The sequence below is a fragment of the Oryzias latipes genome, chromosome 12 (assembly GCF_002234675.1).
Source record: "Oryzias latipes chromosome 12, ASM223467v1".
NCBI lineage: Eukaryota > Metazoa > Chordata > Actinopteri > Beloniformes > Adrianichthyidae > Oryzias > Oryzias latipes.
The window spans coordinates 2376652-2403599 of record NC_019870.2 but is presented as its reverse complement, the minus strand read 5'-3'; the positions used below and the strand labels follow the sequence as shown (position 1 = coordinate 2403599).

Here is a 26948-nt window from a genome sequence, read left to right as displayed (position 1 = left end):
GATGAAGCAAAAGGTTGTTTTACAGAAGCCGGCGCAGTGATACAAATCATTTAAGCTAGCCGACCGGAACTTCTTTTTTCACCGTGCGGTTATCAGGTTTTAACGCATACCCAGCAGCCAATCAGAATCGAGTATTCAACCGGACCATGGTATAAATAAAAATAAAGCGGCGTAAAACACTTTAAATTTTAATTTAAAATAAGCTTTATTAAGTTTATCTAAAATCAGCATTTTAACTCTGTTTCTTTCTCTAATCACTTTCTTTAAAGGGTTTATATCAGTCTATTCTCAGCCTTTCAGAGTAAACTATATCCATATTTATGATTTATTACCGTCGGCCCACCAAAGAACCATTTTTTTTTAATTAAGTGTATGATTTTTGCAGTTCAGAATCCAGACGACTCGATCTCTGAGGCTCCGCCTTTTGCGTCTTTTGGGTGCCGCCCATTTTTTGAACTCAACCTAAAGTCGTCCTCGGCGGCGTGTCTTTCTCCCACGAGAAACATCCAACCAGATGGATGTGCATTTTGTTCATAGAAAATTAAAGATTTTAGCCAATCACCACTAGCTCCACAAACAAAGTGGGTGTGTCTGTTAGGCTGGGGGCGGGGCTGGCACACTTCCTGGAAGGGGCGGTTCCCCACTTTGTGATGTCAGAGTTTTTTTTATTTGTGAGGAATGATTATTATAGTTCATTGAAACGCTCAGGGTTAATTTTACATGATAAAGGCCCTTTAACGTAAAAAACATTTTCCTTCAAAAATAACTTTATTTAAAGCGCTGCATAACAGAATAAATCAGTTGAACCGAAGCCTGCTATTACACTTAATCTAAAAAAGGTGACGGGAAGCAGAAAATGTTGTGGAAGTTCTCATTTCCTGCTGAAGTTTCTGCTCTGCAGAGACTGTTTTTTTCATAAAATACTTCCTTTAAATGCCCCAAACATAACGGTTCCGTCTTCTGAGAGGAGGCGTTTTACAGGAATCTGTGTTTGTGCCTCTCCATGTTTGTTGGTTTCGGAGACGCCTCTGCGGTTCAGTCGATGGTCAGTTCAAACGGATAGTCCTGCGTGGGCTGAGAGTCGAAGCTGATGATGTCCAGCGGGTTCTCCGTCAGCCAGTTGTCGTTGAATGAGTCGTACCAGGAGGTGGTCGTCTTGGTTTTTGGCGCCGCAGTTGTGGTGGTGGTGGTGGTTGTTGTTGCTGTTGTGGTTCTGAACACGCGTGACCTCTGCTGCTGACGCAGTCTGCGCAGACGCATGAGTCGCAGGCGCCTCAGTCGGTCTGCGTTGTGGGAGGTGGCCTGCGTTTCGGTGGCAGCGGTGGTGCTGGGGGGCGGCGTAGTCCTGGGTGGGCGTTTCACCAGCCGGATGGGCCTGTTGCCGCGCAGCGCCATGATCTGTTTGATGCGGCTCCAGTTGGACTTGGCTAAGGTGAAGCTGCAGGGCGTGGCTCCGGGCTCGTACCCCACCAGGCACAGCCTGGTCTGGGGGGTGTAGTTGTCGGCTTTCGCCGTCACCTTGTACTCTCCGGGGTTCAGGAGGCGCCAGTAGTCCCCGCCTGCAGCTGCGGTGGCACAGGGGTCAGGCGGGGTCGGTGTGAAAAACAACCAACGGTTCTTCTCTTCTTACCGGTTCTGACGTCGTGCTGGATTCCCTCCACAGAGATGGTGGCGTTGGGCAGCGGGTTTCCCTCCACGTCTTTCACCACACCTTTAATCCCCCGATTCACCTGTCAGAGCAAAGACTTCAGGAGAAACGGCAGAGACTTCTGTCTGAGGTTTCCCACAATCCCACAGTGCTGATGTTTCTGCACAGTTGGGATTGGAACAGTTTAGGGTTTCCACTAGAATACCTCTGCTCTCTTTCTATTAATGGATCACCTAGAAACACCCCCCCACCCCCAATTACTATATATGAGACCTGGACTGAGTGACTCCGCCCCCTTGGCGTTCCAAACAGGAAGTACTGGCAAAATACCGTAGACTTCTAAAGAGAAACAAACAGCTGTTATTCCCTCTATTGGTCAGAATAACAATTCTTGCTCTTTTTTTTTTATATCTTAATAATTTTTTTTTCATGATTTTCTTTTTCTGTAGTTCAAGTTATAAACGGACCAATCAGATCTCCTAATAAAAGTGGGTGGAGCCTGCTGGCCCCCAACGTTCAAAATGTTTGACAAATATCAGGTAGCCCACTTTGAAGTGATGGGTGTGGCCTTCCAACAAGCTCACTCCTGATTGGCTCCAGCGCGTCGGTGTCCGTATCGTGGGAAAATGGCGACTGAATCGACTTCATTTGGTTGGAGCCAGAGGTTACTCATTTTCTCACTCAGTCCAGTTCTTTGATACAGGCGATGGTTTTGCTTTTTCATGAATCCAGAAAAATCACGCAGTTACAACACCTAGTCACAGGGGGGCACTGTTACCTCAATGGAGCTCAAACTAAAAGCATGAAAAAAGACGAAAACTGGACGGTTCTCTTCTGGTCATTAAGTGAGGAGAACTTCTACTACGTCGTTCATGAACAGAAAGCCTGATTTTTTTTTTTTTTTTTAGTTCGTTCGGTTCGTAAGTCCTTTTGTTGACGGACAGTAACTGTGCCGCCTCGTTTATGATCAAATGGAGGCTTAAAAACTTTGGTGACTTTCTCTCCGCCAAAACATTTGTAAATCAACTGCCAGAAACAAGCAGCCAAACTCCGGCCCTCGGGTTCCACCGTCCTGGTTGTGGTCCAGCCATCCCTAAGGGCGGCAGAACACCTGGATCACATGATCAGGTGAGCTGAGTCCACAACCTGATCCAGGTGAGCAGCATCAGCAACAACCAGCAGGTCCCAAATTAGCTGTGATTCCATTATGCTCAAAACTTAATCTAAATTCTAGAAATGTCAGAAAAAAACACAATTTTAACACTGTTTCCATTAAATCCTAATTATGAGATTAAACGCAAACCAACTCACACGATTAGTCATTCAGAAACACGGCAAACGGATGGGAACAACTGATTGACAGCAGATACATTCAAATTTCTGTCACTCTAGTGCTCATCATCATCTCTCAAAGGAGACGGCGGCGTCTTCTTCAGGCTGTGGAGCGGCGAGCTCCTTACACGTGGATGGGAGGGGCTACGGAAAAAGGCATTTTGGGAAATGTAGGTTTTCAGAGGAGCTGTGGATCCAATAATTCCACATCAACTTTTGATGAGCTGTGTGATGCTGGGGGAGCTCTGGTGGCGCCCGCCGTGCAACGCCCAAGGCCGCCATTTCCTACCAAGAAGCGCATCGCCATCTGGTTGTTGGTCACATGACTCATTTATTTCGAAAAAAATTGTTTTCATTGCAGTTATGGGAAACATGACAGTTTGGATACGCCTCAAAGACCTCCAAGAGCAATTTTTTTTTTGATACATGCAAGTTTTTTTTTTTTTTTGGTCGTGTTTCCGTTGGAAGAATTTATCACAAATCCATTTTGCACAATAGCCAACGGAAACGCAGCTATTATGATGTTTCACAGAAGATGAAAAGATGTCAAATTATCAAGTTATTTCAGTTATTCAGTAAACAAATGGAGAGTTTGACCCTTAAGGGTCAGAACATAAAAAAAAAAAACAGTTACAGAGCAGAAAACCTGGAAGCCCCCCCCTCGTATTCAAATCTGTCCGGCGCTCACCTGCTCGATGAAGGACAGCAGAGCCTCGCGGTTGTTCTCCCACTCCAGAGGCAGCTCGCTCTCGTGGGGAAACTTGTCGCATCCCAGGAAGATGGAGAGCTCAAAGCAGTTGGTGTGCAGGTAACTGAAGTCGTTCATGCCTGAGGAAGAAGCGGGTTGACATCATCGTCAAAGACCAGAGGAACGCGGACTGTTGTCCGTTAAACTGATCATCCAGGAGACAAAACTGTGTCCAGATGAAACCGGAACAGGTTTAAAAGATGGATTTAGATGTGACATGTTGACTTTAGACCCGCTTTCCATGATATCAAAAGAAGCAAACCCCCTTATTCGTAATAAGACTTTCTAGACTGAATAACTAGAGCAGCATTTCGTCAACACACACCGTCCGTCTGCCACTGAGACCTTCAGGATTTAAAGCTGCTGCACAAACACAGTTAAGAACATCTTCTGGCTTATGACTCCAAATGTTTATGTCTGGTTTGAGCTTTTTCCGATTCACTTCGATGCAAATCTGCCTTCTGATAGGTCCTTCACTTCTGTTGGAGGTTTAATATCCACAATAGATAGATGAAAGTTCATTGTTTAAAATATTAGTTAAAAAAATTCTAAAATAGGGGCGTGGTTACTTAATGGACACCTGGTTGTTCCAGTTAAATCTCTGCATCCGTCTTTTATAGTATTTTTAGCTCCGGTTCTGTTTTTGTACTGACCTCTTTGACAGATGGACCTTGAAAAAGAGATGCTGGTCTGAATGGATCTGTATTTGGGCAAATACACTAAATGAGGAAGGGTCATGCCCCCATCTGACCCGTCTGTGAGGGAAGCGGTGCCGTTTTTACATCCGTTAAACTACATGACATCGTAGACGTTGGTAAACGCTCTCTCTTGCTAGTTTACTGTCCAAAATCTTTCATGATCGCTAGTCCAAAAGTTAGTGACTCTCTGCCCACTTACTGCCCACCACCGGCTTCCAGCCCGCCCTGTTGCTGATGCCCTGCCCACCAGTGACGTCATCACCGTGACACGATCCTCTGTAGGTCTCCGTCATGGTCAGGTGACTGTGGGCGTACGACATCGCCAGCCAGCGGAACATGGCGTCGTCCGGCGTCTCCCTCAGGGCCCCCATGTTCTGCCGCTGGATGCGGGCCCACGACTCCTCGTTCATCTCCGAGTTCACCCTCCAGCGCCGGTTGTCTGTGAGCTTGAACATCAATGTGGCTCAGAATAAGCGTCTCAAAGCTAACTACCGCGTTCATACTGGGTCTTCTCTTACAGACTGTGGGGGCCGCTGCATGTCGAAGGGGTACACCACCAGCTTCTCCCCCCCCTGCAGGTTAGCCCCCAGCACAAACGGGTTCCTCTCCATCCAGGAAATGATGGCTTTGGTCTCCACTGCAAGCTGGAAAAACCGGACATGAGGTGAAAACTGCGTGAAAGTCGAGGTTTCGGGCGCTGTCGACAAACCGACTCACGGAACCGTTGAAGAAGTTTTCTGGGATGGGGATGTGATGATTTGGAACGATCCGGGGAACCCAGTCCCTGTCCTCGGCGCCCCATAAGATGCTGTTCAGGTCCGGGAAGTTCTCAAAGATGTCGTAACCTTCTTCCGTCCAGTGGCCCAAAGCCCAGTTTCCCATCTCAGAACCCTGTGGGACATCAGGGAGGACCGCGTGAGGAGGCGCACACCGCCAAGAGGTGAAAGAAGCCTGACTGTAGCCTCCCGATTTAGTAAAAATGTCACATTATTTTAAGTACATTTATCAAATTTCCGTCTTTGCTCTGAGGTCAGAGGGCGCCGGTTTACCATCTCGTAGGCGAGCTCATAAGCGTCTGGGTTCAACGACGGCACCAAGTGAATCCTGACTCCGTCCACCAGGCGGCGCACTCTGGGATTTTCGTCCTTGTACTCTCTGCACAAGAACTGCATCAGCAGCAGGAGAAGCTCCCGACCCAGCGCCTCGTTACCGTGGAGACCGGCTGTGTAGCGGAACTCCGGTTCACCTGGAGGTGATAAATTTGATTCGCGGGTTGTAAGCATTTTTTTTTTTTACATTCTTAAAATTCCCCGCAGAAGAAACCCTCACCCGTCTCGTGTTCGCCGGGGTTGTCGGAGATCTCCATGGCGTACATCTTCAGGCCGTTCGAGCTCTTGCCGATGTTGTAGATCCGGGTGATGTTGGGACACTCTTCGTTCACAGTTTTCATCATCTTTAGCAGAGGAGATGTCAAATGAACGGTTATTTTGTTCCGTTTGTCTAATCCTGACCTCATAAACCAATAACTCTCCTGAACAAACTCGCCTGCCTCATCTCCTTGTAGTTGTGGTGTCTGAAGTCCAGATCATCAGAGGAGTTGACCTCATTCTCACTGTGGAAGCTGCCTGGAAGGACAGCAGAAAAACTTTATTGTTCTGCTCCATCTTCTCACCTGTCTTCTGAATGAAGATGGAGCAGGTTCAGAAGTTCAAGACCAAAACATTTTGGAGCTACAAAGAATCATTTTTTTGACAGAAAACCTCTTGGTGACCCTCAGGACTTTGGGGAAACTCTTCTGTAGATCAGGGAGGTCATAGTGGTTCCTTTTGGAAGATGTTCGTCCTGCTAAACCTGAACTGGAAGGCGGCGTTTCAGGAAAAGGTCACACCAACAGTTGAACATGGTGGTGGGAGTGTGATGGTCTGAGGCTGTTTTGCTCTTTCAAGACATGGAGGCCTTATTTTGGTGAATCTACCCTTTGATTTTAAGCTGAAACGGAAGCAGGTTCTGGTTCTGATCCAAATCACACCAGCTGGTCCACCTCTGAAGGGTTAACTTTTTTTTTCTTTTCCTTTCGACTACCGTAACTCTTCAACCATTTACGCAATTAACGTTATTCCAGCGGATTCTAAAGCGGAGAAAAGCAGCTTTGAACCGACATGCAACACTTGAGTGATGTACTGCACGTCGGTGCAAAGCCGATGTGAAAAGCATCTGTGAATCTGCTGCTTCACGGCATAAACAGTCAAAGATTCAAGGTATTTCACAGAGCGTGTGTTATTAAGATCGTCTCTGGTGTTAAAAGTTTAAGAAAAAACTAAATGAAGACTTTGGAGCGGCCTTGTTAGAATCCTGACTGGAATCAGACTGAAATGATTAAAGCCTTTATCACAACCGTACGACAGCAACACCTGTAGGTCAGAGGGTGCCTGGAACTTCCATTAGCCCTTCCAATACTTCACAATACGTCTACCACTGGCACAACAATGGTACGTTCCATTGAGGTGGGTGTATGAGCCTCAAGGGAGCGGAAAGAGACCCCTGCGCACCCCTTAAGATGTGGCTGCCCCTCTCTGTAACCCTCCACGGACCTGGACAGCCTAAATCCTGCAGAACCCAAACGGGTCAACACGGGCTTTTTAGTTGAGTGTGAGCGGTCTAAAGGCCATCCCTTTCCACATGTGGACTTTTTTCAGTGTTTGCTTGCTCAGACAGAACAGAGATTTTTGCGGGGTCAGAGTTCGAGGCCTGTAAATATGCGGATGCAGCTCAAATTCGGACAGGAGGGGTTCTGTTGACTGACTGGGGAGCTGGCAGGCCAGGATCTCCGCTCTCAGACACAGCGAGCCGTTCCAGCTCTGAGGCAGGATGCGGATGTAACGAGCAACCACCGGAGCAGCCAACTGGTTCATCACAGGCGTGTCCTTGTCCACATTGCCGTAGAACAGCTGCAGGAGGGGACAAGCGACTGTGATTGGTTGCTACCATGTTTGAGCGTCACATTGACTTGGTGTTCTGCTCACCCACTCAGCGTAGCCATCATGCAGCACCGTCCAATCACGGCTGTCGTTACTGAAGGCCACGAAAAAGGACGACACGAAATCCTCTCTGAAACGACAAGTGATTGTTATCCACGAACAAACGCCACTTCAGGCTCATGAACGAAAGGATTTAAGGGAGGAAACTGATTTGCTGGGGCGACCCCGAAGGGAAAAGGAGAAGAAGAAGAATGGAATAGATTTATCAAAAATTCAATCACAATTGGAAAAAAAAACAAACTTAAACCTACGGCGGCCCTGAAGTGCAAATCAGTCCACGCAACAACATATTAAAGATTACAACAGCAATAAAAAAGCAATTAAATACTAAAGAAAATTAAAACATTGAGACAAAATTCCAAAACAAAAATATAAATAAAAGAAGTAATTTCAGAAAATAAAAGTGAAATGTTCAAAAGGAAACCAAGAAAGGAAGGTGGTATTCTTCTTTATTTTGAAAAAATAAACAAACATGCAAACAATGAAACGGACTGTGGCCTATTTATTTAGCTGCATTCACGTAAAAAGTCTATGTAAACGGGTGTAAATGTGCGTTTCAGGGCCTCTGCGTTTCAAACTCTTCGTGTTTGCGTGATGCTCTGCACATTGAACGCACATTAACGGTTGAACCAGTTGAACTTTGGTCAGTCAGAGACTCAGGTTTGGTAGTGAGGAAGGGATGGTGTCCCCTTTGATTCACTGAACCGTTTGTAAAATGATCATGAAGAAGATATTAATCAGTGGGGTTTGTGCCCGACCACAATTCTGACTCTTTCCTATAGCAGAATCGAGCTGTGAAAGAAAAAGAAAAAGTCCAGCGTGAACAACATAAATGTCGATTCCACCGCATTCTTGAATGAGGGTTTAGGACGTTCTTGAACGCACGTGTCCTGAGCCTATCGGCCCCTCTGGAGGCTTCAACTGGAACATCAGCGCTACACACAGGACTGCCCAATCCTGTTCCTGGAGATCTACCACCCTGCTGTTTTCCAGATCTCTCTAAACTGCTTTGTGCTGATCGCCTGACTAAGGCGCTTATTCTGATTACCTGATCATACCTGATCCAGGTAATCTGCAGCAGAGAGCTGGAAAAATGGCAGGATGGTAGATTCCAGGATCATGATGGGGTTCCCTCCTTGACACCAGCTGTCTTCTCTCAAGGCCGCGTCACACAGCCACTTCATACATTTTGATGTATGAAGTTTCGGTCTTTCGTGATCCATGTGTGATTTCTGTAATTCACAAGTGTTTCTTGCGTTTGTCATTCGTCGATGCGCGCAGATGTCCATTGAGGATTTCAGCCAACATGTCTTTATGTGAATTTGGTTTTGAGCTGTTCACAATTGAACAGTTTACGCGAATTTTATATATTTTATGCACAATTATAGTGCAAATCTTACGTAATTGTTGCAAGATGCATAAGCGAATTTGTGTTGTTCCACCAGTGTCTAACGGACTTTTCACTCATGAACCACCGATGTATAACTTTTATATCTCGGACGTGCCACGTTAAAATTACGTAATTAATGCACGAATCACTGATAAATTGCATATAAACTACACAATATTCACGCACGGTTCTGTTTTACGTTGGTTTACGTGTTCTTTGCGTGGTTTTAATGTGCTTCATTTGTGATATATCTGTGAAAATTTCACGTGAAGTTCACAACATTTCTCACTTTTTCCATGTATATTCACTTATGACCAATTCTCATCTGTACAGTAGGCACAGTAGTGGCTGTAGAACAACGCCAAGCAGGTGCAGCACTTTTTAATCCTTAAACCAAAATAGACGGATTTCTGTTATTCGCTTAGTCTGATAAGGATTAGTTTTTGTTTTCAGAAACATTTGATACTAATTAAGACTCATTTGTGTTTTTTTGTTTTGTTTCACATGTCAACACATTAGCTTTTGTAAAAACTGTTTTCTCGTCATTTAAACACTAAACTGTAGCAGTTTGTCGTGTTCATTTTAACGCCTCATACTCACTGCTTCTCTGAATTCCTCCCCTGTGTGATGATTCCACTGAACTCCACCTCTCTGCGGGCGTCCACTTCAAACCAGTGCTCCTTCTCCTCCGTCTCTGCGCACCACGCACCTCCATAAATGTCATCTTCATCGTTGGTGCTCTGTACACAGAACCCAGAAATCAGTCTCTGCTTCCTCCTCCCACGTTTACTCCTTTTTAGCATGAGTGTCTGTGATGAATCTTGTTTCTGCACTACATCCACTACATTATTCATTTGGAACCATGTGACCTACAGGAGAAAATTCCTTTTGGCTTCAGATAAAAGACAAACTTTATGACGATGATGCAGTTGTATACCTCTAGGATTCTTGTGAAATATTCAAGCTAAATGTGAAGCTATGTGTTTATGCGTATAAAGAATTTGAAATTAAACTCGCTCCTTTACATTGACTGTATCTGAGAAGTGGACTGAGTGACCACTCCCCCCTAGCATTCCAAACAGGAAGTATCCACTTGTTCCGTAGACTTCTATAGAGAAATAAACAGCTGGTGTTTCTTATAGAACCCCTCCACACCCCCAACAGTGGGCACTATATTCAGGACCTCATGCTTTTGAAGAAAATCAAAACTTCCATGCTTTATCTGTGGTTTCTCACTAGCTTTGAGAAATAATCCCTTGTGGTGAGTCTGCTGCAGCTCATAGTTGCCACATGTGATGCACAACAAAGGGTTAAGGTGTCTGAGGCCACGGTAAGTTTAGCTTTGGATTCATCTGGAAAATGTCAAAAGTCTTTGTGGTGGTGGAAAAGATAGTTCTGTACTGGGGAGAACCTGCATGTTGAGGCGTCCTCTCTGAGCAGAGAAGCCATGGTGAGACTGGGAAGACGCCAGCAGCTGGTCGTCTTCCACTCGATGAGACTCCAAGCCAAGAGGAGGACAGTCTGACGGGAAAAACAGACACAAATCCTCAGGAACAAGGATGAAACAGATGGAGGAAACACCAGAGACTTCACTGATTCGTGGAGTCATATCTGACGAGCTTTCAAACCTTTTGGTTTTGCTGGCGCTGAAGTCTGCCTCAGTCTCTCCTCTTCCTCTTCCTCCCACTTCTTCCTCAGCTGCTTGGCTTTCAGGGAAAAAATAGAAAATAATTAGGTGAACTCTTAGTATTCTTATCTGTTGTGTTTCAGTCTTTAGAATCTTAAAACCCCATCCAGACTTTTCTGTTTGGCCAAAGGAAATCCCCTGAAAGTGTCTGGGTGAAAGACATAAGAATCGTTCTGGACGTGTCCACGTTTAAAAGGGATTCTTAAACAGTATAAAATGGAAATGATCTAACCGGACTTTCATTTCTTCTTGGTCCAATCTGCTTCTTTTGGTTTAGAGTTTTGGTGCAGTTCTTGTGTTAGAGTCAGCAGTGGTTAGTTAGCATGGAAGTGACCGCTGAATCAACCGCTGAATCGGATTGACGGAGAAGGTGGCGCAAAAATGGCGGGTTATCTACCAGAAACCTTCGCATCTAAACGGTCATTAACCCTTGTGCTATCCTAGACACTAACATTGGGAGTTGGATCATCTAGACCCCACAAGACAATGTGTTGAACCTTTTTTCTTCAATGATTTGTGAACCTCACTGGTGTCATGAAATCTTTCCACCTTTCTCATGGTAGGGAGAACACGTCAATGCTCTTCTTGACCCCATTGGAAAGCACAAGGGTTACAGGAACAAAGTGAAGCAAGAACCTTTTTCTTCCTTTTCCTTTCGCTCTCTTTCTTCCTCTTCTTGTTTTTTCACTGCCACTGTGGTGAGAGAATGAGAGACAGATTAGACCGACTCGTTCCTGGTGATGGTAAACCATTATCATTGTTGCCGAACGCAGACGCACAGTCGGTGTAGTCGTACTCTTCATACCAGGAGCCGTTGAATGGAACGGAGGTAGTTTCCTCTGAAGTGGAAGATAAGATAAGAAAATGTTGTCATACTTCTTTATTGAGTCTAAACTCAAATCATGTCAACAGTTTTGTGTTATATCAAAGGGTAAAAATAAAAACATCAAACTGTTTGTTAGAATTAAGCATCCATCCATCCATCCATCCTCTTCCACTCATCTGGGAGTGGGTAACAGGGACAGTAGTCTAAGCATAGATCCCCAGACTTCCCTCTACTTGGCCACTTTCTCCAGATCCTCTGGGGGGACCCCAAGGTGTTCCCAGGCCACCCGAGAGCTTTACTTTCTGTCCCAGCTCTCTCTTCACCACAACAAACCGGTACAGCGACCACATCACTACGGATGCCGCTCCAATCCGCCTGTTGATCTCATGCTCCAATCTTTCCTCACTCCTGAACAAGACCCCAAGATATTTCAACTCCTCTACCTGGGACAGGAGCAGTCCACCCACCCAGAGATGGTAAAGTACCTTTCTCAGGTCAAGAAACATGGCCTCAGACTTCCTGACACTCATCCCAGCCGCTTCACACTCGGCCGGGAATCACCCCAATGCATGGCGGAAGTCCTGGCTAGATGAAGCCAACAGGACAACATCATCTGCAAAGATCAGAGAAAAAATCCTGTTGTCCCCCAAACCCCCTGTGGTCTCTGGCTGTGTCTAGAAATTCTGTCCATAAAGACTATGAACAGAATCTGTCATAAAGGGCAGTCCTGTCCAATATGCACCGGGAACAGGTCCAACTTACTGCTGGCTACGCAAACCAAGCTCCGGTTTACTCTGGTCAAACAGAGACTGAACAACCCTTAGCTAAGCTTCCCGTACCCCATACTCCCAGAGCGGCCTCCACTGGACGGCACAGGATCGAAGGCTTCCTCCAAATCCACCAAACAGATGTGGACTGGATAAGCGAACTTCTACGAACCCTCCAGCACCCTAAAGAGAGTGTAGAGCTGGTCCACTGTTCCAACCGGACTGTTGTTCCTAAATCTGAGGTTCAACTATCGACCAAGGTCTAAGAGTTGGGCTAAGATCAAAGCAAAACCATCTGAAGAGCGATGCAAGAGGACTCCAGTTCAAGAAACTCTACTGGTAATTTCATCTTCTGCTTCAAACCGATCGCCTATATTTTCCTTCGTTTTTGTACCAAATGAATAGGCTTGATGGTCAGAAGAACTCCGTTCACTGAGGTTACCTGGTATGTACATGATGACCTCCGTGGTTGCGATTTCTTTCTGGTCTGTCTGTCGAACTGTTGGCTCATCTGTGAAGAGAAACTCATCAAGACCTTCATTTTTCTCTTGCTCAGGAAAAAGAGAACGCTTGAGTGGAACCTAACGAATCACTGGAATGTCTGTTAAAAGTCAGAAAAATAATAATAATAATGGATTGGATTTATCTGAAGACGGATGTCGGGAACTCTTGTCCTTTTATGCGAACCTCAAACATCATCTTAGAAATACTCCAGAGGAAGTTTGAGTGTCTCAACAAAAACATGGAATGTACCATGTGGTGGTGGGGGGCATCCAGAGTCTTACCTTGACCAGGCTCAGTAGGCTCCTCAGGAGTTGAAGGTTCAATCGCTGTGAATGTCAAGCAAAGTTTTCAACTTATTTAACCCGACATGATCCTGAAATTCTCCTCCTGTGTTCTTGTACGGTAAATCTAAAACATTCTCACGTGTTTTCAGGCCCAGCTCGATCAGCAGTCTCTCCTCCTCGTCTAGAGGTGCTGTGGTCGTCGTTTTCGGCCTCCTGGTGGGTTTTGGTTTCTTGGTTGGTTTTGGTTTCTTGGTTGGTTTTGGCAGTTTGGGCTTTTTGGTGGGTTTAGGACCTTTCTGCTTTTTGGCTTTGGCCTCTTTCTCTGCAGCCTTCTTCGCTCTGGCTGCAGACAGACAGAAATATTTGGTTAATTAGGAGCAGAATGCGGAGTGCATGAAGACATAAAGAGCAGCAGATTTGTAGCTTCTTGAAACATTTTTATTGTGGCTCTACATGACGTTTAACTATAGAATGTTTTTCCACAGTTTTCTTTATAGCCATGCCGATGTTTTTAAAGCAGTCATCAATCTGAAACACATGTGTCTTCATTTGTTCCAAAGCAAATGAAAAGACTCCGAAATGGTGAAATTCCTCAGCTGTCTGAGCCACAAAAACAGGAAATTCTACTTTTAAAACCAAACGTATTCCAGAACGTGTCAAATATTGTTCTATTTTATACTTAAATAAGGGCTGATTAACATGTAAATGTTGCTTTATTATACCATGATATTGATATTTTAGAGGATTCTTGCTGCAAACTCGTGAACAAAAAGAATGAGACCAGGATCTATATTTCAAATCTATTTCAGGGTTGCTGTAGCCAATCCCATCCCAGGCAGGGATTGGGTTCGCAGTCTTGGGAGGCACTCTAGTTGATTCACATTGTTGGAGTTTGGGAAGCCGGATAAACCCACAGAAAGGATTCCAACCAGCGGTTTCTTAATGTAATGCTACGATCACATATCCCCAAAATGCCACCACACAGCCACCTTAATACAAGTAAATCCAGCAGGTGGTCATTTGGCAACATTTTGTTATCGGTAGGCAGCAGTCACATTTTTACACGCCGGAGGTTTTAAGAAAAATGTCAAATTTTTCAACAACTGGATGATTTTTTTCTAGAAGTTGATCAGTGGCCACCCAGGCACATTTCAAGGTCACACAGTGAGAGACCAGTGACCCACAGAATGGCCCACTTTTTATGTACCCCCAGGCTACTGGGCGGCTGGGGGGCAGTGGCATTTGATATAGACGGCTGGAGATCTGGCTGCCACTGCCCTGTGGCTGCCCAGCTGTCACCCCATTCCATAGTGGCGTCAAAATCAACCTTTTGAGCTTTTAAGTGTATTAGAATGTTCATTCGTCACTATCAACAACCCCAAAGTGGTATCTTGATCCATTCACGTATTTCTGAGTCTTCCTCTAAATACCTGCTCTCTGAGCACCAGCCCCTCCCAACCTGTGAAAACTAGGAAGTTATGACATTGTGACATCACAAAGTGAGGAACCGCCCCTTCCAGGAAGAGTGTGCGCTGCCAGCCCCGCCCCCCAGGCTAACACACGCCCACTTTCTCCGTGGAGGTTGTGGTGATTGGCTAAACTAAAATATGCACATCAATCTTTGCAAAAGTTTGGATGTTTTTTATTTTCGTGGGAGAGACGCAGACACGCTGCTGTGGCCGACTCTGGGAAGACGTCACAAAATGGGCGGCACCCACAAGGAGCAAAAGGCGGAGCCTCAGTGATCGTGTCGTCTTACTTCTGGGTTTGAAAAACGCTTGTTAAAATAACATGAATAAAAAACATGTTTTCTTCCTAATTCTTTCCTGGTTAGTTTGAATCCAAAAATGAAGAACTCAAACGTTGGGTTAAGTTTTGCATTTTTCTTACCTTGGTGAAAACAAAACATAACTTTTTGCTAAGCAACCATACATGATCAGGTTTTCTGTACAAATGTGTCTAAAAGTTTTCTGGTTTCATTTAAACTAGCCGTTGAGGCTAGTGTGGTCAAGTTGGGATAGGCCCCAGAATTATATATATGTATATATATGTATATATATATATGTATATATATATATATATATATATATATATATATATATATTATAAATTATTATTATTTTTAATTAGTTGAGGCTAAAAATGAACCATTTAAAGAACCACAATGTATTTTAATTTAATTTTTTTTACATTTTCCCATAGTACATATGTTATCTATTACTTATTTTGTGCCCTAAATATCTCCAGATTGTCTAAATTCAATATGGATCAACAACAACAACAACACAACTTAACCCCCCCATCAGGTCTGATGGATACCACATTTATGGAGGCGATCTGGGACTCTGTATTTTTCCCTGCTGCCCCCTCAGGCGTCTGATGACAAACTTCACATGAAGCTGAAAGCTTAAATTGAGGTTCATCCCACGTTCTTGGGATGTTTCAGAGGCTGTAGCTTCACGAGAAAACCCCCCATCAAACACCAACACTGAAGGTCGTCCTCCACTTCTCCTACATTCATTCACAGTCCAGCCATTCCTCATCCTGAACGCACAGAACTGCTGGGTTTCAGTCAGTCGCCCACAGTTTCTGTATTACACAGTAGTAGATGCTTCTTTTCTTTAAATAATTTCTGTCTTTTATGTTTTATAATCTCATTAATATCCATTTCAAAACACATTTTTTATAATAATTATAAAAATAATGAATGGTTTATGTCTCAGGTCATCTTTCTGTCTCTAAAAACAGCAAAAACATCAAAAAACAGAAATCTGTTGGAACAGATGAGACTCAGGGGAGATGAACGGATCAGGAGAAGATCTGATCGCGAGTTCCAGAACAGCTGAAAGCTGCTCCCCATGGAGACGAGAGGAGCGCAAAGGGGTGCAACAGGGAGGAGATCCAGGAGGTGTTATGAAAGTCAGAAGAAGGGTTTAGAGATGGATGCGGGAGCCAAAGGAGCTGCTGGAGAACCGGAGGGAGTGGTGTTTGTGGCTACAATCATATGTTTGATCAGAAAAAAATATTCCTGTTATTCTAAAAAGACGTAATTTTTTTATTGTGTCAAATAGTTTCTTATATTTTAAGGGACTTTTGTTTTAATCACGCTAACTTGTTTTGTTTTTTCCCCTACATTTTTGTTTCAACCTTCAGGTCCAGTCTTTGTACTGAACTTACTGACTTTTGCTGCTTTTCACCGTCTTTCAGTCCAGTCCAAAAACTCCCTTTTTATCACACGAAAACGGCATTTTCCTTGAATTTGAGCCCCTATTTTAGCTGCTGTGCTGCTTTTTTAGTTCAGTCCATGAACTCAACTTTCCATCATTTCAAAACTGCTACTTTTTAACAGATTTTTTGCTCAAATTTCTTAAAACATTTTCTGTTTTTGCTGTTTTCTATTTCATTCATTTTTATTCCTGCCTAGCTACTTGATTATTTGAAAATGAGCAGCTTTTTCACCGATTTTCAGCTCAGTCCCTAAACATGACTTTTTATGATTTAAGAAAATCCAAAATTTTACTGAATTTCAGCTGTTTGACAACTATTTCTTAAAAAAAGTTTTTTTGTTCTGTATTTTGTTCATTTTAAGCCCAGATAACTGTAATGTTTTTCAAAATAAGCTTCTTTTTCACTAATTTTCTGCCTATTCCTTAAACGCCACTTTCTTCTGCTGCTTTTTCTTGTAGCCCAGTTCTTGAACTCAACTTTCTTTAACTTTTTCAAACTTGTTTTCTTTTGTTTGAAAACAGAATTTTTTAACTGAATTTCAGCTCTTTTCTAAATGTTTTTTGGGAAAATTGCTGTTTTAATTGTTGTGTATTCTGTTTGTTTTTTCCCAGCGCGCTTGCCTGATATTTTTGGAAAATACACTATTTTACTTTTTCCGTTCAGTCCTTGAACACAACTTTAGACGTTGGCTGTTTTTTACTCTGTAGTCTATGAACTCATTTTTTTTAACTGTATTTCAGCTCTTGCACATATTTCCCAGAATATTTTCTGTTTTTATTGTTCTTTTCAGCCCAGCTCAGCTGCCTAACTTTTTTTTTAAATGAGCAGCTTTTTCACTGAGCCTTTTAGCTCAGTCCTTAAACATGACGTATGCGATATAAAAGCTGCATTTTCCCTGAATTTCAGCTCTTTGACACGTTGTCTCAGAACATTGGTGCTTGTTTTGTGTGTCGGTGAAGGTTCTCTCATCCAGCTGATCTTGCCCAGAAGTCGCGTCGTCGCAACTGGACCTAAAATCCTCTTCTTTAAAACATTTTGCCGCTCATCCAAGCAGCTTTGTCTGTTTCCATTCTGTATGTTGTTCATTTTAAGTCCAGCGCTGCTACCTGACCCTTTTTTCTTTTTAAAGAAGCTGCTTAATTTCTGATTTTCAGCTCAGTCCTTGAACACGACTTTCTCTAGAGATTTGCAGCTTATTCACTCTCTATTAGTCCTCTCCATGACTTCATTTCTTTAGTAGTTATCTGGTTTTCTCTTAAAGTATGGCTGGTGATTATATACAGCTGCATCTGATTTGTTGATGTTTTTAATCCTGAATCCTCCTTGACATCTGGAGACACGTTGTTCTGGGTTACAGAAGTTTTAACTTCAAGTCCTGAAATGATCAGCAGCTCAGAGCCGATGATTAATTTTTGCTCCGCAAAGCTTAAAGGGAAAAAAAAACCTTTCTGGTTTTTGTTAATTGTGGGCCGTCGTGTAACTGGAATCAGCAGTTTTGCTTCGTGCAGCGGAAAGTTTGAACCTGAGAGCATCAGGGAGGCTGGAAGCTCATTTATGGGGAACATGGTTGTGGAAAGTTTTCTGCTGTTGCTCAGACTTTTCCCAGATGTTCCCTCCTTCTCATGACAGATTCTCAGTTTCTGTCAGCGAGGCGGGTTTAATCGTGGGGCGGCTGAATATTCTCCAGTGAGGTGCAAAAGCACTGCAGCGAACAGGAAACAGAAATCTGAAGAAAATGCAAATAAATACATAAAACTGAGCATTTTACAGAAATGTTTCAAAGACAGAAGCAGCTGAGGAACATCTGAGTCCGTGAAGAAGCTGCATCCATCTTTGGTTCTGACTCAGTTCAACCGGGTCACTGCTTTCTGCAGATGTTGGCGTTCTAAAGTCAAGCATGGAAAGCATTTTAGTTGTAAATAAAGATTTGAAAGTTTTCACTGAATCTTTGCAGCTTTTTTGAGGATTTACTGAAGCAAAACTCTGCTCCGCTTCTTTTGAAAGAAGGTACGTATGAAAGAAATGTGGATGAAACTGACCTTTCTTCTGTTGTGGACCTTAACTATGTTTTTGGCTGCTGGTTCAGCTCCCACTGAAAGGCGTTTTTTCTCTCCAGAGTTGGGAATCTGCACATACCTGCCTCGATTTCCTCTGGAGTTTTTTTCTTCTTTGGTTTTGTCTTCCCGTCTTCCACCGCTCCAGCCGGCTCGTCTGACAGCTCAGCGTCCCCCTTGCCCCTTCCTTGGCCCTCTTCAAGCGGCCCCCCGGCCTTCCTGACCCAAGCCAGGTCCCTGGAGAGCTCCTTCTCCTCAGGGTCTACTTGCTGAGTGCAGACCGGGGTGCAGCAGAGGGTCGCCCCGACAAAGACGAGCAGCACCTCGGCCCTCATCTCTCCACCAAAACACAGGATGAGCTCCAGCAGAATATGTCTCCCCAGCTGAGAAAACAGCTCAGTGTCTGACTTGCAGATGCCAAGAGGTGGGCATGAGAGGGACGGACTGGTGGAGGTCTGGAGAGCTTCCTCCTCTTTGATTAGTCGACTCAGTCGCAGAAAATGTGGAGATCTGGCTGGCGGCCCTGCAGAGGAGGAAAGGCATCTGACTGGAAGTGCAGCTGCAGAACAAAACCTCCCCGGTTCCTCCTACCGATTCTGCAGCCACATCTCTCCCTCATGGCCCTTTACCCCCTTTTCTCCCCTCACCCGTCTCCCTGCAGAGGGGAGGAGCGTCTATCTCGTGACATTCCTGGGAAGGAGGAGGAGAGAAGCAAAGTTTGGGAGACCTTTTTATTTTCATTCTTTGAAGATAAACGCAGAAGAACTTGAACCTGGGGTCAGAAGTTTTCCTTGCAGAATCAAAGGACTTAAGGTGTAAGCATCATTTTTTAAAGCAGCCAGCCGAGTTGATTTACAGTTTTACAGTTTCAGATAAAACTTCAAAACTGAGCATGTAAGTTCCTCAGAAATGATGTGAAGCTTTCAGGAGGAGAATCCTCATAACTGCAATGCGCTGGAGTGTTTGCTGCTAACCCTTTTCAACATATATGTGCTATAGAACATGAAATGAGGATCTCTCTATTATGCATCATTTCTACAAACATCTGCAGCCAGTTGTGGCAAAAGAATTTGGAAAAATCTGATTTCTGCTGATTATCTGAATTCTCTGCAGTTAAGAGACAAACAAACCCCTTCACCACGTGTGCCATTATGTACCATTTCATACATGAAGTCATTTAGTTTGGCATCACTTTGGAAGAAAAAACACATATGTTTATAATGTAAATTGGAAATAACTTTAATCCAGACACGATAATCTCTAAACTGTCTGAACCTCAGAAATTATCTTTTTTTTAGTCCACTTTTGTAGTTATGGTTAAAGGTCCTATATCCTGCTTTTCTGAAGCCTTTCGGAGTAAACTATATCCATATATTTGATAATTAATAACTTTTACACTAAAGAAACATTTTTAAATGAAATATGAGTTATTTTCGTATCCCATTTTCCTACTCGGTCGTAAGACAACTCGATCTCTGAGGCTCCGCCTTTCTCTCTTGGTGGTGCCGCCCATTTCATGACGTCATCCTAGAGCCTGCCACGGCAGAGTGTCTACGTTTCGCCCAAGAACAAAGCTAGTTCCACGGAGAAAGTGGGTATGTCTGTTAGCCTGGGGGCGGAGCTGGCAGCACGGACTCTTCCTGGGAGGGGCAGTTCCCCACTTTGTGATGTCACAATGTGAGAATCCACTCGCTTTTGTTGGGAGGGGCTGGTGCTCAGAGAGCAGGATTTTAGAGGAATACTCAGAAATGAATGGATCCAAATACCACTGGGTTGTTTTTTGTGAGGAAAGAACATTATAAGACACTTAAAAGCTCAAAAAGTTGATTTGCATGACCAGACCCTATAAGTCACAATTGTCTATATCCTTTATATTTTTAAACGAACTGAGACTAAAGCTATATTCACACCACCCTGGAAAATGATGAAAAGTCTATGTAAACACACGAAATAGCGCGTTCCGTGTTCAAATCTTTTGAGTTTACGCATTGCATTTTTACAACTGGCTATTGAACACGCGATCTAAGTTAAACTAGTTGAACTTTGACCAATCAGGGACTCAGATTTGGTGGTGATGTACGGATGGCGCCCCTTTTAATTCACGGAAGTGCCAACCGTTTGTAAATTGATCATTTATATCATATATATTAATATATGTGGTTTGTGTCCGGCCACAATTCTATGACACCGCGTCTTTAATATATCAGAATCGAGCTGTGAAAGAAAAAGCCTGAAGCGAGAATCACCAGATTTCCAACGCTTTGACATTTCTCACCAACCCTGAACAGCTGAAAAAGAACAGAAGCCCCTCCCTGCTGCTCCGGTGTGAACATCACGGGCTAAATGTGCGTTCTTGAACGTGCGTCACATCCAGTGTATCCGTAGCATCCCAGTCTGCTCTACCTGCTCCATCTTCTCTGTCTTGGCCTGCGAAGTTCTCCTACAAAATCAGGGATCAGATGTTTTCCAGACTTTATCAGGGACGTTCAAAGTGAAGTATAATCAAAGTTTTTTCCATTCGTATGTGAAGTTTGTGTTAAATCTACATCTCATGATGATTTCTAGCAGATCCTCTGTGTTTTCTGGAATTGGTTTGAAGGTCTGATTTCCGTCAGAGCAGCAGCTCTCCACATGATGACCACCATCACATCTGTGGGAACATCTGTGTGAGGTTTCACTAAAATAGCTCTGACTCGGGTGTTTTACAGCCTCAGACGACAGACTCCAACGGGTGTCAAACCCAGACCTGATCAATGGAGTCAAAGAACATTTTCTCTCATTTCCGGCCCGGCTGTTCGGGAACGGACCTCCTCTCTTTCTGCTCCTTTTCCCTCCATCTGTTTCCAATCCGGGTTTAAAGCAGATGCGTTCACACTTTGATCCAGCAAACCTCTTAAGCATCAGTGAACAAAAACAAGATCATCCATCATGGAAGCCGAAAAGTTCTCTGAAAAACCTGTTTCTTATGAGAGGCCTGTGAAGGAAGAAGTTCGGTTTGGACGGTTCCCTCACAGCATTCATCTGTTTCCCGCCTGAATCATCTCCTAAATCCATTTCCTCAGGAAGTGAGATGCATTAAGCCTGAAATGGAACCAAAAGAATGCCTCATTCTTCTGTCGCTGAGCCCAAACTGATGCTGGAAGATGGTTGAAGGAAAACCGTCAGCCTCTTTGTTCTGCTTTGGCACCAGAGATGCTCTGATGCAATGAAGCAGGAAGGCCACAAGGGGGCGTGGCAGCAGTAGGGTCACTTACCGCTACAAAACGGTAACGCCTTCACGTAGTAGATCGATCAAGATGTTAATAAAGTCTATATTTTGACTGTGAAATGCTGCCGAGTTCTCGTTCTCAAAGGATTTCCCCAGCAGACTGCAGTGGATGCAGTTTATTTTACCAACAGAAACGCGGCCGTAGAGGTTTTGTTTGTGCTTCTTCAAGAAAGACGTCGTTGCGTTAAAAACTTCAACAACTGAAGCTGAAGAAGGTCTGGACTAAAATAGACTGAGGGCTGTGCTTTAGTGGTTAGCACTCTCAGCGAGAAGCCTCTGCTTCGAATCCTGGCTGGGTTCTTTCTGTGTGGAGTTTGGATTTGGACTCATTTCAACAAGTGTAGAGCAAAGGGGAGTCAAACCTGTTAAAATATCTTAGATGTCTAAAAAAAGGCTTGAAATCTTTGCAAAGATCAAGTATTGTGTGGAGTACGGTGGCCCAGAAGGGTCACAACACAACCGTATAGTGGAGCACCATGGGCCGCTCCTTCCCCCTGACATCCAAAACGTTCGTTTACTACCTGACCGATAGGAAGCTAAGACCTCTCCTTCCCCATCCTACATTCTCTCTTTGAACCTGAACTCACTCCCCTCTGTTGAAACCGTTTTATAACTGTAAGTTTTTGCGGCTGTTTCTAACTTTGAGTGTCTATTTTTTGTCCGGGGATCTTGGGTTCCAGGAAAGGCGTCAAACAAATAAAATGGATTCTTGTTGTTGCTATCATTATCATTCCAGTGTGTTTTGCAAGCAGTTTAAAGCAGCATCTCTGAAAGTGATGGTGTGTGTGTGCGCGTGTGTGTGTGTGTGTGTGTGCAGTTTGAGCAGCTGCAGGTTTTTCATTTTTTTTATTATAAGGAGTTATAAATATGCTTATGGAGCAACATCTGCTTCCCTCCAGGGAATATGGAGTTCAAGGAAGAACCACAAACTGCAGCAGGTAAGTTGTGTTAATTTAATTATTGTCATTTTGTTTGTGTTTAGTGTTATTATGTTCTTGTCAATTTCTGCATTGTGTGATTGATTAAATTACTATTCATATTCGTGTTCACAAAAGTTCTGCAGCTATACCAAATTCAGCTGAACTCCAGGAAGTCACAATAGGTTTCAGGCTTTGGTCTTAAATGAGGATGCTATTGGAAAAAATAAAAAACACATTTCTGCCTCAAATGCTCTGTTTGGCTTTTATTGGAAATGTATTTATAGGGCTCTTTACATATGTTCAAGTGAATTTCTAGTTTAATTAATTATCTAGCTGTTGTTTTTAATAGAGCTACAATTTCCTCCTTGTGGGATCAAGAAAGTTTTATTCTATCCTAAATATTGGCTGCATTTTTCAAATGGCCTTTGAACAATCCTCATGCATGTTTGTGTAGTAAAATGCTTGTAAACCAGCCTCCTTCCATGGAATTCTGTACATAGCCTTTTGGCATATCTGCAAGTCAGGCACTGAGCTGTTTTTTTTTTGTTTTTTTTTTTGTTTTGTGTTGTTCAAACTTCTGCTCTTACTGTGAGTCATAAAAACCAAAAGGAAAACAGAGAACAAGAAAGAAAAGATCAACAAAAGAGAAGAAAACAGCAGTTCTGGACTCAAAACGGTCACAAAATATAGGAATTTATACAACAAAACATTTTCAGGTTTGATTTTTCTGCCTCATTTTTACCATCACAAAAGTTCAATAACACAACTTTATTTATACCTTATAAAAATAAATTATAACATCCTGAGTTCCATCTTCTTTCAGCAGCCGCATTTCTCCTGAAAGTCACACTGGTTTTCGTCTCTGCTGCTCACCCAGGTCCTTTCCGCGCGCCAGTTCATCCGCGCGCCTTCATGCGTAATAGCGGTAAGGCGTCAGCGGCGCAAACAGCTGGACTGGAGAACGCATCTGGCAGTACAGCGGCGCGCATGACTGGGGCGCGCAGAGCCCCGCCGTCTCCTTCCTCTGCAGACTCTCCTTCTTCCACTTGGTGCGACGGTTCTGGAACCAGATCTTCACCTGGGTCTCGGACAGGTGGAGCGCCGAGGCGATAGTGTGCCGCTCCAGCACAGACAGGTAGTGGCTCCTCTGGAAGCTGTGCTCCAGGATCTGCAGCTGCTCCAGCGTGAAGGCGGTGCGCATCCGCCGGCTTCTCTCCGCCTGGCTCTGAGGCTTCAGGGGGGGCCCTGGCAGCAGCCTCCCCTCACCTGCACCTGCCGGGGGAGGCTGCACCTGTCCAGGGTCGACCCGGGCATGATGAGCATGAGCTCCTGCAGGAGAGATAACCCACGTGAAAATAAAGGTCTCGCCGGGCTTTAGAAAAGCTCCGTTCTGCGCAGACTCGGCGCCTTACCTGCAGCCGCTCCACCACAGCTCGGGCTCCCTCTGAACTTGTCTGGATCCAGGATGTCCTCCACGGAAAACGCGGTTCTGCGCGCGCGCGGCTCCTTGGCTTCACCTGGTTGCATGTCAGCTGTCGGTGCGCGCAGGCGCTGTCCGCGTTTATAGGCAGCAAGCCCCCCCTCATAAAATTTAAATGTTATTTAAATCTGCTGCAATTCGCCCCGTGGGAACAATAGCACCCCCCCCCCCTCAAAGGTGAGGACACGTGGGCCCCCCGCAAGGGCGCTGCACAAAGTACCCGTCTCGCCTCAGCCAAAGAGGGGGCAGCGCGTCATCGGGTCCCGCCGGGCATCTGGTGGAAATGCGGCCTCCTTTTTCCCCGCCGTGTAGTCTTTTGTTGTCGCGCATGTCATTCTTTGCAAATGCGCGATTTTACGCCGGTAGGACACGTGAACGCGGCTTGTGATGCTAATTGATGGAGTTCTCAAAGGGAAAGTGGGAGCCTTTTCTTCTCCTTCCATGTTTCCAAAGACGCATTTGGGCCGTTAAATGCCTCTCAGGGAGGGGTCAATGAAGCCCCCCAGACGAGTTTATGACCATCTGATGATCACAGGAGCGCATCTGATCACTGCTGTGATCCAACACCAACCAAATTTCCTGGAAATAGAAAGTAGAAGCAGGTCTGGAGGTTCAGAACTTTAGCTTCTCTGCTGCAAAACATCTGGACAGCAAAGGAGCTAAAAACAACAACATTCAGAGAGCTTTTAAAGACCCACTCTGATGAAAATTGTGTTTTTGTCCTTTTTTCATTGTTCTGGTGATGGAGGAAAGACAATTAATCTCAAAATTGCATTTCTGAGAATTTCTTTATTTAACATGTTGTGAATCAGGAGCAGATAAAAAAGATTGTTTTATTAAGTAGAAAATACGCTGGGCGGGGCCACTTTCTCCCTGTTCCGCCCCCATTCTAATGCATTTACCTGCAGACAAATACATCCATGGACGTCTTTGTTTTCCTCGTCTGGGCTGGAGTCTGGATCTGAACTGTACGTCTGGATGGATCTGATATTGTTGCACCTATGATGTTAAGTTGGGGGTGTGAGGGGCTGTAAGGTAGCGGAAGAGAGTGCAAACAAAGGGATGATGGGAAATGATGGAAGGCTTACTCTGCGCCAACAAAGAAGACAAATCAAAATGAATCAATACAACATTAATTAAGTAAATGAATGTGCCAAAAATCACTAAAATATAAATGTGCCAATAATGAATTAGAATAGCAATTAATTTAATGTAAGCAACACATTTAATTATTTCATGTTTTTTGTTGCAGCATTTTGTTATTATCCGTCAAACTCACCTGTCAAAGTCAGTGGGCGGGGCTAATTCAAAACCAGCTAATTCTAGGAAATCAACCGTTCGGTGGGTAACCAATCAGGTGCCACAGGCCCCGCCCGCTTGACTTTGATGGGTGAATTTGACAGATGAAATCAATTCATAAAGTTCTGCCACATCAAACTATGAAATAATTAAGTAAATAGTGAAATAACTCAAACTTGTTGTTTTTTTTACACTGTCATTTTATTAAATAATGACACATTTTCCTTTTTTTGAAAACCTTTCTGTGTTTCACTTTAAAATCAACTTTTGTAAATGTTTTTTTTCAAGCAATCATGGCAAAAATAATGCATAAAACAAAACAATCAGCAGTTTTTCATTCATACAACAACTTATCAAACTTAGGATAATTAGATATTAAAACAAAGATTGCTTGAAAGGGAGTGGAAGGAAGCGAAATTCTATAATCCCACCCCTATTCTACCTTAACCATTTTATCACATGATTTATCATTATCCAGTTCATAACTTTTTATCAGATATCAATGCCTTACCAACACAGTTTCTGGTCATTACGAAGTAACAGCAAATGACATGACAATGATGAATTACTTGATAATTATGTAAAATAGACATAACTCTATTTTATATATGAATGTACCACATACAGATCAGTCACTACATCAGAAAATAGACATAACAAATCATGACTTTTTTTTGGCAAAATAAACAGTAAAGCATCAAAATTATGTAAAATGTAAGGTTTAATTTATGTAAAAATGAAGCCAAACAAGATTCAGCTGCTGGTTTCAATGATTTGTTTCTCTAACGTTCTTCTATAAAAAATACCAAACCATTTGGAGCCTCTGCCTTTAGGTTTTTCATTAACTACACTTTAAAGACACATTACTGCTGATGGTTTCCTAATAACCGCAGTAACCACTCCTCTCAGGGTAATGAAGAGTCCTGGGGGGGTTAAGAGTCGGGGGGATGTAAAGTTTCCCGAATGTGGCAGCTGCCGCTGTTCTCCCAGCTACAAAAACCCACAGAGAAGCTGGCATTGAAGGGACGAGAGAGGCCGTCCCATCAGGACAATTAGCAGATGTCTTCAGCCGGCCTGACCCGGCGTGACCCTGGGCTTTGTCTGCCACAACAAGGAGCTACATGGATGGACTCAGTTGGAAGCTGGTGCAGAAAAAGAGCTTAGAGGCGGAAGAAATGATTAACCGATCAGAATGCCGGCCGGCACTTGGACAGTGAGGGACGGATGCAGTCATGGTTTGATGTATTTGCTCAGGCACGAACTCCTGAACCGTTCCTCCTGAAAGGTGTCAATACATTTTTATCCTGGAGAAGTTAGAGCTTTGATGAGTTGAGAAAAGACTGTTGTAGAAGAGGTGAAGTGTCTCCTGAACTAAAAGACAAAGTCCAGTTGACTGATTGTTACCTTTGATGGAACCTTTTGATGAAGGAGAATCTCAGCAGACAATGCCATAAAGTGTTTAATGCAAATGTGTCCTCTGTAGAGGACATTTCTAAACCTGATTATCTTCCAACTACTGTATGTTTCTATTGGTATTTACAGATGTCCTCATCTGTGGCTTTTTCAATGACACCAAATGTGAAGGGGTGGGGCTCTGGACATTGTAGTTTTGGGTGGATTTAAAAAAAACACAGACTTTTAACCCTTTTGCTGTCTTAGATGACCCCCCCCCCCTTACATTGACGTGTTCTCCCTACCATGACAAAGGTGGATTACAGGTGGAAAGATTTCATGTAATCCATAGACACCAGTGAAGATCACAAATCATTGAAGAAAA

At 43.8% G+C, this 26948-nt stretch overlaps 2 protein-coding genes across 2 annotated transcripts; both read right to left on the bottom strand.

The window, feature by feature from the left end:
- Window positions 1-749: 749 nt before the first annotated feature.
- On the bottom strand, window positions 750-18834 carry LOC101162938 (inactive carboxypeptidase-like protein X2). Its single transcript, XM_011481421.3, has 20 exons — window positions 18287-18834; window positions 13062-13265; window positions 12920-12964; window positions 12577-12645; window positions 11321-11380; window positions 11178-11234; window positions 10483-10560; window positions 10266-10375; window positions 9455-9594; window positions 7450-7534; window positions 7230-7374; window positions 5972-6051; window positions 5756-5879; window positions 5476-5672; window positions 5144-5317; window positions 4945-5070; window positions 4626-4872; window positions 3669-3808; window positions 1631-1730; window positions 750-1565 (listed from the first exon to the last, which is right to left on the bottom strand). Exons 1-20 carry the CDS (start codon window positions 18537-18539, stop codon window positions 1036-1038), a joined length of 2964 nt encoding a protein of 987 aa, XP_011479723.1. The 5' UTR covers window positions 18540-18834; the 3' UTR covers window positions 750-1035.
- Window positions 18835-22462: 3628 nt separating this feature from the next.
- On the bottom strand, window positions 22463-25341 carry LOC101162695 (homeobox protein pnx-like). Its single transcript, XM_004074620.4, has 2 exons — window positions 23805-25341; window positions 22463-23721 (listed from the first exon to the last, which is right to left on the bottom strand). Exons 1-2 carry the CDS (start codon window positions 23917-23919, stop codon window positions 23303-23305), a joined length of 534 nt encoding a protein of 177 aa, XP_004074668.1. The 5' UTR covers window positions 23920-25341; the 3' UTR covers window positions 22463-23302.
- Window positions 25342-26948: the final 1607 nt, after the last annotated feature.